The sequence below is a fragment of the Coregonus clupeaformis genome, chromosome 31 (genome assembly GCF_020615455.1).
Source record: "Coregonus clupeaformis isolate EN_2021a chromosome 31, ASM2061545v1, whole genome shotgun sequence".
Classification (NCBI taxonomy): domain Eukaryota; kingdom Metazoa; phylum Chordata; class Actinopteri; order Salmoniformes; family Salmonidae; genus Coregonus; species Coregonus clupeaformis.
In genome coordinates this window covers 6,948,186-6,966,687 of record NC_059222.1, presented here as the reverse complement: position 1 = coordinate 6,966,687, position 18,502 = coordinate 6,948,186, and the positions used below count along the sequence as shown (strand labels likewise).

Below are 18,502 nucleotides of genomic sequence, written 5' to 3'. Positions count from 1 at the left end.
AGTTGTGATCCTAACTGACCTAAGACAGGGAATTTTTTCAAGGATTAAATGTCAGGCATTGTGAAAAACTGAGTTTAAATGTGTTTGGCTAAGGTGCATGTAAACTTCCGACTTCAACTGTATGTGGGTGTGTGGGGGGGAGGTTCTCAGTGTTATTTCTCAGTGTGTGTGTCCCAGTGCTACTATTGGTATTTACTCCATTTCTATTGAAGCTGATTTCCCCTGTGTCGTGTGCTGTCCTTTCCTAGATTCACTTACCGTCTGGCAGAGTTAACCAGTGTTTGTCTTTGCAACGGTTGTTTGCAAGGATTTGCAGTCAGAAAACACAATCACATAGTCAGGAAAGGACATGGGTAACTAGTAATTGGAGTGTATGAATTCCCCAGATGTTATTATCAGTATTGACCACGAGAAGAGACTAGTTGACTCCTTAATCTACTTCAGCTATATCTTAAGTTTCATCAATTGAAGTTTTAGCTTTCTACTCTCGCCGATGGTACTTCCTCCTTAGAATTAATCTTATAATCTCTCTCTCTCTCTCTCTCTCTCTCTCTCTCTCCCTCCCTACCTCTCTCTCAGCAACTCATAATACAATTAATGAATGAATAGATTTACTCTCTCAAATGTCTACACTGAACAAAAATATAAAAGCAACATGCAACAATTTCAGTTACAGTTCATATAAGGAAATCAGTCAATTGAAATAAATAAATTAGGCCCTAATCTATGGATTTCACATGACTGGGAATACAGATATGCATCTGTTGGTCACAGATACCTTTTTTTTTATGTAGTGGCGTGGATCAGAAAACCAGTCAGTGTCTGGTGTGACCACCACTTGCATCATGCAGCACGATACATCTCCTTCGCATAGAGTTGATCAGGCTGTTGATTGTGGCTCGTGGAATGTTGTCCCACTCCTCTTCAATGGCTGTGCGAAGTTGCTGGATATTGGCAGGCACTGGAACATGCTGTCGTACACGGTGATCCAGAGCATCCCAAACATGCTCAATGGGCGACATGTCTGGTGAGTATGCAGGGCATGGAAGAACAGGGACATTTTCAGCTTCCAGGAATTGTGTACAGATCTTTGCCACTTGGGCCGTGCATTATCATGCTGAAACATGAGGTGATGGCGGTGGATGAATGGCATGACAATGGGCCTCAGGATCTTGTCACGGTATCTCTGTGCATTCAAAATGCAATTTGTTCGTTGTCCATAGCTTATGCCTGGCCATACCATAACCCCACCGCCACCATGGGGCACTCTGTTCACAATGTTGACATCAGCATACCACTTGCCCACACGATGCCATACACGCTGTCTGCCATCTGCCTGGTATAGTTGAAACCGGGATTCATCCATGAAGAGCACACTTCTCCAGCGTGCCAGTGGCCATCGAAGGTGAGCATTTGCCCACTGAAGTCGGTTACAATGCCGAACGGCAGTCCGGTCAAGACCCTGGTGAGGATGACAAGCACACAGATGAGCTTCCCTGACAGTTTGTGCAGAAAATTATTTTGTTGTGCAAACCCACAGTTTCATCAGCTGTCTGGGTGGCTGGTCTCAGACGATCCTGCAGGTGAAGATGCCAGATGTGGAGGTTCTGGGCTGGCGGGGTTACATGTGGTCTGCGGTTGTGAGGCCGGTTGGATGTTCTGCCAAATTCTCTAAATTGACGTTAGAGTACAGATATGCATCTGTTGGACACAGATACCTTTAAAAAATATGTAGTGGCGTGTTCAGAAAACCAGTCAGTGTCTGGTGTGACCACTTATGGTAGAGAAATTACCATTCAATTATCTGGCAACAGCTCTGGTGGATATTCCTGCAGTCAGCATTCGAATTGCATGCTCCCTCAAAACTTGAGACATCTGTGGCATTGTGTTGTGTCACAAAACTGCACATTTTAGAGTGGCCTTTAATTGTCCCCAGCACAAGGTGCACCTGTGTAATGATCATGCTGTTTAATCAGCTTCTTGATATGCCACACCTGTCAGGTGGATGGATTATCTTGGCATAGAAGAAATGCTCACTAACAGGGATGTAAACAAAGTTGTACACAAAATTTGAGAGAAATATGATTTGTGTGCGTATGGAACATATCTGGGATCTTTTATTTCAGCTCATGAAACATGGGACCAACACTTTACGTGTATATGGTCTGTAAGGATCTAAGTGAACTAAATGCTCTCATTTGTCCCAGTATTTTCTTCCTAATAGAGCAATTACACATGAGGACGGTTAGACCCTTTTCATAAGTGTGTAGGAGTCAGAGCATGTGAGTGGAGTTGAGCGGTGCTTGTACAGTGCTCCATGTCCTTTCCTACCACTCCGCTCTCACAGGAAAAAGATCTCTGGGTCCAAATTCACTCCACTCATTAAAATCACTATTTAACCTACACCCATCTATTTTTGTGACTACCTGGACCTACCAATTGGTTTTTAAGTATTGAAACCAAACCTTATGGATTTGAATGAAAAGTATTTGAATAAACACGAAAAGGTGAATGTAAGAAGCGAATATCAATCAATCAATCAATCAATTTTATTTTATATAGCCCTTCGTACATCAGCTAATATCTCGAAGTGCTGTACAGAAACCCAGCCTAAAACCCCAAACAGCTAGTAATGCAGGTGTAGAAGCACGGTGGCTAGGAAAAACTCCCTAGAAAGGCCAAAACCTAGGAAGAAACCTAGAGAGGAACCAGGCTATGAGGGGTGGCCAGTCCTCTTCTGGCTGTGCCGGGTGGAGATTATAACAGAACCATGCCAAGATGTTCAAAAATGTTCATAAGTGACAAGCATGGTCAAATAATAATCAGGAATAAATCTCAGTTGGCTTTTCATAGCCGATCATTAAGAGTTGAAAACAGCAGGTCTGGGACAGGTAGGGGTTCCATAACCGCAGGCAGAACAGTTGAAACTGGAATAGCAGCAAGGCCAGGCGGACTGGGGACAGCAAGGAGTCACCACGGCCGGTAGTCCCGACGTATGGTCCTAGGGCTCAGGTCTCTCAGTTGGCTTTTCATAGCCGATCATTAAGAGTTGAAAACAGCAGGTCTGGGACAGGTAGGGGTTTCGTAACCGCAGGCAGAACAGTTGAAACTGGAATAGCAGCAAGGCCAGGCGGACTGGGGACAGCAAGGTGTCAGCATGCCCGGTAGTCCTGACGTATGGTCCTAGGGCTCAGGTTCTCAGAGAGAAAGAGAGAACGAGAGAATTAGAGAGAGCATACTTAAATTCACACAGGACACTGGATAAGACAGGAGAAGTACTCCAGGTATAACCAACTAACCCCAGCCCCCCGACACATAAACTACTGCAGCATAAATACTGGAGGCTGAGACAGGAGCGGTCCGGAGACACTGTGGCCCCATCCGAAGAAACCCCCGGACAGGGCCAAACAGGAAGGATATAACCCCACCCACTCTGCCAAAGCACAGCCCCCGCACCACTAGAGGGATATCCTCAACCACCAACTTACAATCCTGAGACAAGGCCGAGTATAGCCCACAGAGGTCTCCACCACAGCACAAACCAAGGGGGGGCGCCAACCCAGACAGGAAGATCACGTCAGTAACTCAACCCACTCAAGTGACGCACCCCTCCTAGGGACGGCATGAAAGAGCACCAGCAAGCCAGTGACTCAGCCCCTGTAACAGGGTTAGAGGCAGAGAACCCCAGTGGAGAGAGGGGAACCGGCCTGGCAGAGACAGCAAGGGCTGTTCGTTGCTCCAGAGCCTTTCCGTTCACCTTCACACTCCTGGGCCAGACTACACTCAATCATATGACCTACTGAAGAGATAAGTCTTCAGTAAAGACTTAAAGGTTGAGACCGAGTCTGCGTCTCTCACATGGGTAGGCAGACTGTTCCATAAAAATGGAGATCTATAGGAGAAAGCCCTGCCTCCCGCTGTTTGCTTAGAAATTCTAGGGACAATTAGGAGGCCTGCGTCTTGTGACCGTAGCGTACGTATTGGTATGTACGGCAGGACCAACTCGGAAAGATAGGTAGGAGCAAGCCCATGTAACGCTTTATAGGTTAACAGTAAAACCTTGAAATCAGCCCTTGCCTTAACAGGAAGCCAGTGTAGGGAAGCTAGCACTGGAGTAATATGATCAAATTTCTTGGTTCTAGTCAGGATTCTAGCAGCCGTATTTAGCACTAACTGAAGTTTATTTAGTGCTTTATCCGGGTAGCCGGAAAGTAGAGCATTGCAGTAGTCTAACCTAGAAGTAACAAATGCATGGATAAATTTTTCTGCATCATTTTTGGACAGAAAATTTCTGATTTTTGCAATGTTACGTAGATGGAAAAAAGCTGTCCTTGAAACAGTCTTGATATGTTCGTCAAAAGAGAGATCAGGGTCAAGAGTAACGCCGAGGTCCTTCACAGTTTTATTTGAGACGACTTTACAACCATCAAGATGAATTGTCAGATTTAACAGAAGATCTCTTTGTTTCTTGGGACCTAGAACAAGCATCTCTGTTTTGTCCGAGTTTAAAAGTAGAACGTTTTCAGCCATCCACTTCCTTATGTCTGAAACACAGGCTTCTAGCATGGGCAATTTTGGGGCTTCACCATGTTTCATTGAAATGTACAGCTGTGTGTCATCCGCATAGCAGTGAAAGTTAACATTATGTTTTCGAATAACATCCCCAAGAGGTAAAATATATAGTGAAAACAATAGTGGTCCTAAAACGGAACCTTGAGGAACACCGAAATGTACAGTTGATTTGTCGGAGGACAGACCATTCACAGAGACAAACTGATATCTTTCCGACAGGTAAGATCTAAACCAGGCCAGAACTTGTCCGTGTAGACCAATTTGGGTTTCCAGTCTCTCCAAAAGAATGTGGTGATCGATGGTGTCAAAGGCAGCACTAAGGTCTAGTAGCACGAGGACAGATGCAGAGCCTCGGTCTGACGCCATTAAAAGGTCATTTACCACCTTCACAAGTGCAGTCTCAGTGCTATGATGGGGTCTAAAACCAGACTGAAGCATTTCGTATACATTGTTTGTCTTCAGAAAGGCAGTGAGTTGCTGCGCAACAGCTTTTTCTAAAATTTTTGAGAGGAATGGAAGATTCGATATAGGCCGATAGTTTTTTATATTTTCCGGGTCAAGGTTTGGCTTTTTCAAGAGAGGCTTTATCACTGCCACTTTTAGTGAGTTTGGTACACATCCGGTGGATAGAGAGCTGTTTATTATGTTCAACATAGGAGGGCCAAGCACAGGAAGCAGCTCCTTCAGCAGTTTAGTAGGAATAGGATCCAGTATGCAGCTTGAAGTTTTTTTTTCAAATAGGCTACATATTAAACAGCATATAAATACTCTAAATAGGTCAGGAGCCAGACAGGGAGCCTAAGAAGGAACGATAATTAATTATTTCAAGGCTATAGCCTACAAAGAAATACATTGTGAAGCATTTGCGAGTGCGACACAATAGTCTGGTAGGGACATACAGCGCTCAGCATTTAAATAACAGTTTGTTGTATTAAATCATTATAGTCTATAAATTGCACATATAGGCTGTGACTTATTTAGAATTAAATACAAATTAAACGAAAAATTACTTATTAGTGCCTTTGAATTCATTTTTAGAAATCATTTTTAGAAATCTACCCACCTCATTATTTTCTTTTAGCACGTAGTAAGTACACCATCATGCTTTTGGGATAAGTGTCAAATTCCACAATGATTCTTTAGTTGTGGACACTACATCACTGCACTCCCTCTCTTGCTCTTGGTCCTCATCTTTGTAAGTCACCTTGATTTAGCACCTGTGTGTTTTATCAGTTTCTTTATGAAAATATTTAGCGAACTCCATGACAGTAGCTAAAGCAAGGGGCTATAGCAGCGCACAAGTAGACTACAAATGCATGCTGGGACGGCATGCCCTGAGGTCGTGAAGTGAGCCCTACTGGAGCTAAATTGGAGCGGGCGAGAAGGCCGACGCTCCAACCTTTGGGTATCTCGCTCTATTCTCCAGTCAAATTGGGCACGCTCCGCTCCATCTCCGCCCCGCTCACATACTCTGGTACGAGTAGCCTAAACCATGGCTGACGTACATCCCGTATCTGATCCTTCGACCCTGTGTGGATGGGTAACTGGGTTCTTTGTCCCTCCGTTTCCCACTCAATGGAGCGTATGTGAATATGATCATATTTAATATGCTCAAGATTGCTCTCAAGTGTGTGTGGTATGCTTGTGTGTTTGCACGGACGTGTGTGGGTGTGTGTGTGTTTGTGTGTGGGATGCTTGTATGTATGTGTGTGTGTGTGTTTTCCTGGCACTTATTCCCAATGATCAGAGAGATGAGTAGGTTAATGATAGTATAATCAGAGCCCTCTTCCTGTAGATCAGTTTCTACTCTTGGGGGGGTTGACTGTGGGTGCTGGAACCCATTGCTCAGCTGCAATCAATCAGCCCCCCTACACACGCACACACACACCACACACACACACACCACAGACACACACACACACACACACACACACACACAACCCCATCTCCTTACCACTTCTGCTCTGATGCAAGATGAGAGCCAGTGAAGTGGGCACCTGAGCTCTTGGCAGCCACATGCAATTGCATTTCTCCAGCTCGTATGCTAGGTTTGCCCACGCTAAAGTCCCCATATGGGAATAAAGTACACGCTAATTAGCGGGCCTGCCCTGAAGCCTTCTCATATTGCTGTCCCTTTCTCTTTATTTAGCTCCCCTACTCACATAACTCATGTAATTGTGAAAAATAAATGTCCTATTATGATATATTCAGCTGATTTAGGGCTCTAGACTAACCTTTTCCACTGGTGGCACTGGTGCTACCAACTTTTTCAGGTGAGGGCACCAGCACATGATTTAGTCCCACCAATTTTTCACCGCCGCCCGGCAATAATGACCTGAACTGTGTCCCATAATGTACATTCATTACGTACAGAACCAGGCTAATAATGACTACCCATCTTTTAACCCTCCCGTTGTCCTAGGGTCAAAATGACCCGCCACTGTGTTGAACCAACTTTATTTAATTTTTATATTTTGGGGATCATTTGTGAGAAGGAGGCAGTGAGACTTTAAAGAAAGTATCACTGCCTCCTTCTCACAAATGATCCAAAAAATATACAAATTATATAAAGTTGGTTCAACACAGTGGCGGGTCATTTTGACCCTAGGACAACGGGAGGGTTAAGCAGGGCTTGACATTCAGGTAAATTTGCCAGTGGCACACCGGGCCAGTGCCATCTGAAACTACTGGCCCGAATGAAAAGAATACTGGCCTGGGAAAGTGGATGATGCAGGCATAATTGAAATGTTATCTTTGATTTGTGGGCTGGGGAAAGTAGCCTATAATGACCTACCTTCCATACAAAAAGAACACAATTTTAACTTGAGAATATTATATGATTGTTTGGAGGGGGAAAAAAACCTTTGCACAATTTTAAAAAGGGTGTTATTGTTACCGATTTTGAACAGTCACTCTACGGTTGTAGGGCCCTATAACATCAGTTGTATCTTTTTGGTAAATTCTGTTTTCCCGGTTGTATTTTTTCCAGTGTCCTATTTTTCTTATTTTCTTTTTAAAAAATCACACTTTTTGTAGAAAAACTAAAATAATTGAATGTACTAATAAGTCCACAACAATGCTTAAACCACATCAGGAGGCCACTTTTGAGGTCTGGGGACAACCCTCAAAATTGGCAAGTTGAAGCATTTGTTACATTTCTACTCAATTTAAAACCCCTAAAATGCTATTTGGAGAACAAACAAAAATGACCCCAGCCGTTAATTATCACCGCAATATTAGGTTTAAAGGTCTATGGAACGGCATATACTGTACAAATGCCAACCACTACTCAACCTCATCATCAATGTACTAATTTACTTGTGGAACTGTGCATACAGTACAACATGAAATAGATGCATAATACACGCTATCAAGTCACAACAATGCCGACTTGAAATGCTGACATCCGTAGGTGGCGTGTGAGTTTGAAGTTTGGGGAAGCTATTTTTTCACAGTAAAATTCCACCTTCATAAGGAGTGCATGCATCTATCATCACATTTGCAGACTAATGTAAGATAGGCTACTATTCCTAATGTGATGAGTAGATTGCATAGTCATAATTTAGGCTAATAATATAACTCAATCACTGTTAGCAAAACAGACAGTTCTGAACAATGCATGCCTGAGTGCCTAATGACATAGAGTAGGCCTAATCAGATACATTTCTTCTCCTTTCTTTGCAGGGGAAACATTTGGCCTTTTATAAAAAAAAATTCATGCAATTCTACTACACTTCATATTACTGGAGACATAAGCAACTTATCTTTTCAGATGACTCAAATTAGTAGCTTACTCTGCTGGCTGACAAACAGATCAGTAAAAACGACCTTGTCTTAATTGCAGCCATCAAATCTAGGCCTACGAAAACGGGAGACAAACATTTTACAATATGACATCCATCTAGCCTGTAGGAGGAAATTATTGTCCCCCAAAAAACTTTCCAGTGGTACTGATTCAATGATAGACAGTGAATATGCATGTACTCACCGGGGATATGGCCCATGCTCTCCACTGGACTGGTGCAAATAAGATTAGTTAAATTAGGAGATGAATTTTTTTAATAACTAGAGACATATTAGTATTTTCTTTGTGTTCTCTTTTCAGCAATAGTGATTTGCTTTCTAAACTATGTTTTTCCTACAATTGTATTTTGAAATATTGTCATAGGCCTAGGCCTATTTAACTGCTTTTTACTAACCGCTGCAACTCAACAATCGGCTATTTGATAGGCTAATTGCGGCACCTGCTGACCAAATTGCATGCTTAAAACAATCAGCAAATTTTTTTAAGAAGCTAATAATCCTCTGTTGCCAAATCATGTTCTCTGTGTAGTATTTTGAATGATTGTATTTATTTCTCTATAGCCACGAGTAATTATATAGCTAGTTTTGGCAAATGTTATTCAATTTACTTTAAAGGAAGCTTATTTTTCCCTAACCTATTACGTGCCACCAATGCCGACGTCAATGTGAATGTAACCGCTGCATAATACAGCTTGCCACAAGGCTTACAGGGCAGAGTTCGAGTGCATCAAATATGTGATGCATTGTGGGTAAATGGTGACTAACTGACTGATCTACAAATAATATGAAGTAGTTATTTATGATGTAAGGTGAGTTGTAGATCAGTCAGTCGGCAGTCGCTTGCACTGTCGGCTGCAATGTTGAACAAGCCCATAGTCTCTGCTCTCTTAGAGAAATGTGCGCAGGCTGGCAGCTTCTCTCTGAGTAATGCTCCAGTATGGTCCTAAAGCCAGCCAACCAATATGTTAAACAGCCATTGCATTTTAATCGGGATTGGAACATTTTAGTGAACTTTTTTGTAGCCTACTTTAAAAAAGATTGTGAGCTAAAAACGAACTTGACCAGCAAAAAAATAAAATCACTGGCACCCTAGCGACCAATAAAAAATTGCTGTCGCACTGCCAAATCAAAGGGTTGCAAATGTACATGTTTTGGTTGCAGTTTTTAGCCCTGTGATTGAAAGGACACCCACTACTTAGAGTGACGCATACAGACATAGCTACCACATTGCCTTCTGCTAGTCTGGCTCCCTGCTCTAAAGGCTCTTCATCAGTGTCTGAGGGTGGGAAGAGGGGAAAGAGGGATTGGTGGCTATTAAACAACAACATTACATCTAGGTCCGATATCTACACTATCTCTGTACTGTGGGATTAGGAGTGTGTTCGGATTAGAATTTACCGTAGTCTCCGTTGGATCACCAAAATCATTACGGACATCTACCTACCGATCAGCCAGTCAATCAATGGACCCAAAGAGACCCAGGTCAAACAGAGTTATCAGGTGCTAATAAGAGTAAACTATTGCATCAACTTGTTTTTGTCTACTGCCATTGAAGTTATGTATTATTCTGTCAATATATCGAAGTGGCATTGATGTGAGGGAATATGGGCATATTACCTTTTCAGACAATCGTTTGTAGGTTAATTAGAATTGCTTTTCATTGATTGATGGCAATAGTAACCGTTTTGCTTGTGAATAGTTGTATTATCATCATTTAGTAATGTCCAGTGCGTGCAGTCACTTTACTCTCTGAATTAAAAGTAGTTGTTCAATTTGTTTTTGCTAATTGCATTGACACACTCATTATTCTTGTGTGGAGGAATTTAACAATAATTTGCAGTCATTTGATCATTTACAGTGCTGTTCTCTTTGTATATTGTTTATGCTAATTCAAGCAGACAATTGCCGTAATTAAATTGTTTTAGTTCATTAACTGAGATGGCATGATATTAAATTAATGGTGTTTGTAAATTGTTACTGTTAGCTAAATAATAGTATTGCCTTTAGACTGAAAACAAAATGCAAGTGATGATGACCATACTAATCAGCTTCTCATCAGACCTCTGTCTCACTTGGACTTTTCATAGGATCCAATTTGCTGAAATAATGGTAACTGTGCTGCCATCTTGTTAGAAGGTAACAGATTATTTTATTATAGTGATTAAGAGTGACTTTCATTGTGTTCCATGGTGTTTAGCGCCCCCTAGTGGAGCTTTCTGGTACTTAGAATTATGGACGAAAACCCGGAAGTAAAGTTGTTATTATGCACGCGACAAGCAGCTAGAAACAACGCTACTGTACAGTTCTTTCAGTGCAACTATTTCTTGTTACGCTTCAGCCTCGGAAAATATTTGTTTGTAAGTTCAATTGAAGCATATTACAAGTGATGATAATATCGTTATTGACAGAATTGCTTACTTATCAATGTTAATTGGTTACATTTACTCACGCAAATTGCATTGACTTTCATGGATGCCGTTAGCTGTATTAGTTTGCTCGTGCGTCATGTAAAAGAAGTGTAAAACATACTATAGTTTGTTACTGTTTCTAGTGTAATATGCTTTGTTATTGTACAGAGGTGTTTGTACATTATTAGAGTAATGAAAGGAGTTGGCTAGTTGTTACTCAGAGTAATTATCTATTTGGTTTGTCGTCATGCCAGATATATGGTAACTTGGCACTTGCTTTGTATTTATGCAACTTCAACTTGAAATGTATAATGTACAGCTACAGTATGTCAATGTGAATTGAATACTAAAGTATATTATTTTCTGTATTTGCAGTTTCACAACATAAACGTTTTCAATACATTCGTTCAAGAAAAGTCACGCCTTGGAAGTTTTATTGAAGACTCAGTTGTTAGCTATCTGTCTAGTTTTGCACGGGAACGCAATTCAAGGGCAGAATAGTGAAAAAACATCATCACGGCGGGCTCAAGCACATGAATAATTGCACGTGGTGGTTATGATTCTACGTTCATTAGCCAACAAAGCCTCTGATCCTAGGGATGACCAGCAGTCTACGATGCAGCAACCAGAGGCAAGTGTTCGACAGAAAGAGGAAGAGGAGCGAGTAAGAGAGATGGAGGAGCCTCTTCAGCACATTGAGACCAAGTCTCAGTCTACAAGATCAAGGTCATCAAAACAGTCAAGCAGATCCTCAACTGTGAGTTGTGCAGCCATCAAAACACGTGCCAAGGCGGACGCAGCGCGTGCTCGAGTCTCCTATGCTGAAAAGGAAGCTTCTATGATGAAACAAAAAGCGGAACTGGATGCAAGTTTATATGTTCTCCAAGTTGAGAGAACAGCTGCTGCTGCGTTGGCTGAAGCTGTAGCCCTTGAAGAAGCGGTAGAGTCTGAACGCAGAGAGCTCCACAGAGAACTCAACACAGGGACACAGCCCTTAAGTCCAGTCCAACGTACTCGTGAGTATGTGCAACAACATGCTAGGCCCTACTTTGCTGAAATGCCATTTGAAGTAGAGACACAAGAGCTTAGTGTTGGCCCAGCTACAGGCCACAATCCAGAAAGTAGCAAACAACGGAGCATGAGCAGAGAATCTCCGTACAAAAGAAATGAAAAGCAGCATGGTGGAAAGGGAAAACAAACCCACTTCCAGTCACCGAAACAAAGCTTCCCTGAGTCACAAGTGGCACCAGAACTCACCAAGTACCTCCTGCGCCGTGAGATGGTGAGTTCCGGACTCCTGAAGTTTGATGATCGTCCTGAAAATTATTGGGCATGGAAAGCATCTTTTCTCAATGTGACCAGAGACTTGAATCTATCAGCCAGGGAAGAGTTAGATCTAATTACCAAGTGGCTAGGGGCAGAGTCGTCTGAGCAAGCAAAGAGAATTAGATCTGTCTATATTCTCAATGCAACAGCAGGGCTTAACATGGTCTGGCAACGACTAGAAGAGTGCTATGGTACACCTGAAGTGATCGAGAATGCACTGTTGAAGAAAATTGATGAATTTCCAAAACTGTCTAACAAAGACAATCACAAACTAAGAGAACTGGGTGACATTCTTCTCGAACTGGAGTGTGCTAAAGAAGAAGGGTACCTTCCAGGCCTCGCTTATCTGGACACATCTCGTGGGGTAAACCCTATAGTAGAGAAACTTCCATTCAGTTTACAAGAGAAATGGATAGCACAGGGATCCAAATACAAGGAGGACTATCGGGTAGCATTCCCACCATTCTCGTTTTTCTCGAGATTCATCAGGAACCAGGCGAAAATTAGAAACGACCCCAGCTTCACCCTCTACACCTCAACTACCCAGGTGTCTGTGAAAAGTGAGAAACCTGTCAGGTACAGCAGCAAGACACCTGTGACTGTACACAAAACAGATGTGTCATCTGAGCCCTCAGACCACCAAACCAAACCCAGTAAGACAAAGGTTGAAAGCCCTGACCATCACTGTCCAATACATAACAAGCCTCATCCTCTTAAAAAGTGTCGCGGATTTAGATACAAAACTCTAGATGAGCGCAAAGCATATCTCAAAGAGAATGGCATTTGTTTCCGATGTTGTGGGTCAACTCAGCACAGAGCTAAAGACTGTAAGGTGTCAATCAAGTGCTCCGAGTGTGACAGCGACAGACATCTTGCTGCTCTGCATCCAGGTCCAGCTCCTTCAACGATAGACACCGCTACAGCAGAGAAAGAGCATGGCGGGGAGCAAGGTGAAGATGCTCTTCTATCAGTCACCTCAAAGTGTACCGAGATCTGTGGTGAGGCAGCCAATCCAAGATCATGTTCAAAAAATATGCCTAGTCAAAGCTTATCCAGCTGGGAAAAGAGAGAAAGCTGTCAAAATGTATGCAGTGCTTGATGAACAGAGCAACAAATCTCTGGCCAAGACAGAGTTTTTCAATCTCTTCAACATCAATGACAACTCTGCTCCATACACCATGAAGACCTGTTCTGGGGTAACAGAGACTTCAGGCAGGAGAGCCGTCAACTTCATGGTGGAGTCTATAGACGGACACAAGCAGCTCACTCTCCCTACTCTGATAGAGTGTGACATGATGCCAGACGATAGAATGGAGATTCCCTCCCCAGACATTGCGCATTATCATCCCCATCTGCAACCAGTGGCGGACAAAATTCCAGCTGTAGACCCAGACGCTCCCATTCTCCTGCTCTTAGGACGAGACATCTTAAGGGTACACAAGGTACGAGAACAAATCAATGGGCCCCACGACACTCCTTATGCACAGCGACTCGACCTCGGGTGGGTCATCGTGGGTGAAGTTTGTCTGGGAACGGCTCACCCGACCAGCCAGTGTTAACGTGTTCAGGACAAACATACTTCAAAATGGTCGCACGTCCTATCTGAGCCCTTGCCCTGACATCATCCAGGTGAAAGAGAACTACAGCAGTGTAGCTCAGCAACACATTTCTCTCTCTACAGGGCACTCGAGAGATCCAAGCACAACTGTAAACACTGACAGCAATCCAGCAGACCAAGCAACCAGGCCCATACGAGCCGCACTCTTAAAGCACACCAGTTGGTTCTCAGGTCCCCCTTTTCTGGCTCAAGCAAACTCAAGTGAGTCTGAGACCATCCATTTTGACCTTGTAGAGCCTGACGCAGACGCAGAGATTCGGCCAGACGTCACTGCCTTCGTCACTAAGGTTTCTGGAGCTCAATTCGGCTCTCATCGCTTTGAGAGGTTCTCGAACTGGAAAGCTCTCAATCGAGCCACAGCACGACTCATTCATGTTGCCAGATCCTTTCACGAAAGTGCGGACGACAACAACTGCAGAGGCTGGCATCAGTGTAAAAAACCATGCAGTACAAGTGAGTTGTCACAAGCCAAAACAGCAATCATTCACTGTGTGTAACATGAAGCCTTCAAAGAGGAATTCAAATGCCTTGAGAAAGGAAAAGAGTTACCAAAACAAAGTACACTCAAAAAGCTGAACCCAGTGATTGATGAGGATGGGTTGCTGAGGGTGGGAGGCCGATTATCCTCTGCCGACCTGTCACAAGACGAAAAACATCCTCTCATCATCCCACGGACGCATCATGTCGCCACTCTGCTGGTAAGACATTATCACGAGCAAGTGGCTCACCAGGGCCGTCATTTTTCAGATGGAGCTATTCGAGCAGCAGGCTTCTGGATTATTGGGAGCAAACATCTGGTCTCTGGTATCATCCACAAGTGTGTCACCTGCCGTAAGGTTAGAGGAAAGTCAGTTGACCAAAAGATGGCGGACTTACCTGCAGACAGACTCACATCAGAGCCACCATTCACCAGTGTTGGACTTGATGTGTTTGGACCATGGAATGTCATAACTCGTCGCACTAGAGGTGGTAGTGCAGACTCCAAGCGATGGGCGGTACTCTTTACATGTATGTCTACTAGAGCAGTCCATATTGAGCTCATCGAATCCATGTCCACATCCAGCTTCATCAACGCGCTGAGGCGTTTTTTCTCTATCCGTGGTCCAGCAAAAGTGCTACGCTCTGATCGAGGTACAAACTTTATAGGTGCCTGCAGGGAACTGGGAATCGACACAAATGACTCAGAGTTGACTAAATACCTCTCAGACAAGGGATGTACTTGGATATTTAATCCCCCACACTCGTCTCATATGGGTGGTTCTTGGGAGAGACTCATTGGGGTTGCCAGACGTATCCTTGATGCTATGCTGTTTCAGACGGGCTCCACTCGTCTCACACATGAGGTCTTGAGCACTCTTATGTCTGAAGTTATGGCAATAATCAATGCGAGACCCCTAGTGTCAGTGTCAACCGATCCTGACATGCCTGCCATTCTTACACCCTCAATGTTACTGACACAAAAGACCAACGCTACCTCAGCCCCTTCTGGATATTTCCACATGAACGATCTTCATGGAAAACAGTGGAAGCAAGTCCAGTGTCTCGCTGACACTTTTTGGAAAAGGTGGAGACAGGAGTACCTGACAACACTGCAGAGACGCAGAAAATGGACAGCAGAAAAGCCAAATGTGAAAGTGGGAGATGTTGTCTTATTGAAAGACAGTCAGACGCACAGAAATGACTGGCCAGTCGGACTTGTGGTAAAAACCTTTCCCAGTACTGACGGAAAGGTCAGGAAAGTAGAACTAAAGGTTGTCAAGCAAGGGATTGCTAAGGTGTTTCTGAGACCAATCTCAGAGATTGTTGTTCTTCTTTCTGAAGCATCCTAGAGGCAAAATATTTGATTTCATAGTGGCACAATCTCATTATACCAGGCGGGGAGTGTGCTGCCATCTTGTTAGAAGGTAACAGATTATTTTATTATAGTGATTAAGAGTGACTTTCATTGTGTTCCATGGTGTTTAGCGCCCCCTAGTGGAGCTTTCTGGTACTTAGAATTATGGACGAAAACCCGGAAGTAAAGTTGTTATTATGCACGCGACAAGCAGCTAGAAACAACGCTACTGTACAGTTCTTTCAGTGCAACTATTTCTTGTTACGCTTCAGCCTCGGAAAATATTTGTTTGTAAGTTCAATTCAAGCATATTACAAGTGATGATAATATCGTTATTGACAGAATTGCTTACTTATCAATGTTAATTGGTTACATTTACTCACGCAAATTGCATTGACTTTCATGGATGCCGTTAGCTGTATTAGTTTGCTCGTGCGTCATGTAAAAGAAGTGTAAAACATACTATAGTTTGTTACTGTTTCTAGTGTAATATGCTTTGTTATTGTACAGAGGTGTTTGTACATTATTAGAGTAATGAAAGGAGTTGGCTAGTTGTTACTCAGAGTAATTATCTATTTGGTTTGTCGTCATGCCAGATATATGGTAACTTGGCACTTGCTTTGTATTTATGCAACTTCAACTTGAAATGTATAATGTACAGCTACAGTATGTCAATGTGAATTGAATACTAAAGTATATTATTTTCTGTATTTGCAGTTTCACAACATAAACGTTTTCAATACATTCGTTCAAGAAAAGTCACGCCTTGGAAGTTTTATTGAAGACTCAGTTGTTAGCTATCTGTCTAGTTTTGCACGGGAACGCAATTCAAGGGCAGAATAGTAACCATTGCTTAATCGTCTTCTAATATTGCTTAATCGTATTCTAATCTGAAAGATTGCTTGATTGGCAAGTGCAGTATTTTGTAGGAATGTTGTCTGAATGTCTTTTCTTCCTTACAGATAAGATTGAGAACGGAGGAGACGTGTACCAAAGGAGGAAAGGCCCCCGTGCCGATGCTGGCTCCTCAGACTCCGAGGGACAGGAAGTGGGCAGTCGGCAACGAGAAGGGGCAGGACAAACAGGAAGCAGCTGGAGGCGCATTGTCCTCCTGATCCTGGCCATCACCATCCACAACATCCCAGGTGAGAAGAAGAACCCACCATAGCCCAGTCTGTTATGCTCAGTCCCAAACCAACCCCTACCCCCTAACTTCTAGATCCTAGCCCCTATCATATTTCCCTAGTCTTTTCATGGACATCTGAATTGGATAGGTTAGGTTCTTAAGAATCAGTAATATGGTAACAGGCTGATTCCCTTTGTGGAATTTCCCCCATATTGCTGAAGCTACACGAAGGCAATCCTCTCAGAGGGAGTAGTGGGTAGAGGTCAATTTAGTATATCTAAAGATATATCTGTAGCAGTGATTTTGAAGAGCCAACACACCATTTGCTATAGCTTTCTTCTCTAGTTGGTAGACTTGGGCGGTATACTGTATATACTGTATACCGGGGTATTTAGAATAAGCCACAGGATGGTTTTTCAATATCGTCAAAACAATTTCTTTGAGGTTTTTCAATAAATGTGAGTATTTGTAGCTGCTTTTTAAGTTAATACCTGCAGTCAACTTGTGCAATACGTCATCTTACATTATGAAGCTTACCGTAGTTCCCCAGAACTGTTGAGCCAGTCACGTGTTCGTTTGTAAAAAGCACAACGGGAGAAAGTGGGAGCTGGTCCAGCTGTGTATTTGTATTAACTTGCTAGTTAGCTAAGTAAGTGGCTGAATTAATAAGGAGGCCAATTGGCTTGTGTACTAAGACGGTAATAAAACGTAAATCCCAGGATGAGAGAAGGACGGTATGACGTTATGAAAATCTGGATAAAGTGTGCTCTGCTACATCTGTCTCCTACTGGTCATTACCACTAACAGAGGCGCCGGGACGATTGTACCTATATTTAACCAGAACCTCTTCCGGACATCACCACCAGTTGGTGGTGCTATTTTTCATGGTCCATCTCGACAGAGACATGACCAGTACGGATAAAGAGCAGTTCATGCCCTATGCCATGCCCTGGTCCAGACGCACACACCGGCGTGAATACAACACATGAAGGAGAGGCTCCAGTAATTGGAGCAACTCTCGCGTCTGGTGAAGGACTAGAAGGACTACAACGAGGCACTCAGCAAGACACGACACAGTCGCAGAAAACCTGCAGCGTTGGTCCCGAGTCCTCTTCCTCTTCCTGTCCAGTGCTTGCCAGCTCCAGAACCTTTGCCTGGTAACTGGCAGCACCACAAAGCCTGCACTTTGAGTCCCTGAGCACCGATGGATCGACCAACCGCATCCTGAGCCCAGGGCAGTGCAGCAGCCTCAAATGGCGTGGGTGCCACAGCCATCGGTCCAGCGGTCAGTTCTGCCCCCACCTGGACTCCAGCATGGAGCAGTGCAACAACAGGTGCTCCAGCCAATTCCCCCACCGGCTCCCAAGCCAGCTACTTGGCCTGTCAAATGGCCACCATCGGAGCCTGAGCAGGTCCAGCAGCCAGCTCCTATCCATCATGCACCCCAGCCGGTGCCACAACAACCAGTGCTACAGCCAGACAAGCGATTGTCAGCGCTGCAGCCAGCCATGCCCTCCGAAGCACTCCAGCTAGCCAAGGGGACGCCAGAGTTTGTATTTGTGTTTATTATGGTTCCCCATTAGCTGCTACCAAGGCAGCAGCTACTCTTCCTGGGGTCCGGCAAAATTAAGGCAGTTATTCATTACAATACAATACATTCATTACAATACATTCATAACAGATTTCACGACACACTAAGTGTGTGCCCTCAGGCCCCTACTCCACTACCACATATCTACAACACAAAATCCATGTGTACGTGTGTGTATAGTGCGTATGTTATCATGTGTGTGTATGCATTTGTCTGTGCCTAT

At 43.6% G+C, this 18,502-nt stretch overlaps 1 protein-coding gene across 3 annotated transcripts in view; it reads left to right on the top strand.

Annotated features, from left to right (window-relative positions):
• LOC121547076 (zinc transporter ZIP11-like) overlaps positions 1 to 18,502 on the top strand; it is a 151,495-nt gene that overhangs the window by 84,525 nt on the left and 48,468 nt on the right. The window contains exons 1-2 of one of the 3 annotated variants that reach the window (XM_041858177.2): positions 11,183 to 11,800; positions 16,525 to 16,707. In XM_041858177.2, the coding sequence (XP_041714111.1) occupies positions 11,341 to 11,800; positions 16,525 to 16,707 (643 nt within the window). In that variant the 5' untranslated portion in view covers positions 11,183 to 11,340. Of the gene's footprint in view, positions 1 to 11,182; positions 11,801 to 13,656; positions 15,854 to 16,524; positions 16,708 to 18,502 lie in introns of those variants that run through there. The other 2 variants (XR_006657686.1, XM_041858178.2) reach the window with 2 other exon arrangements.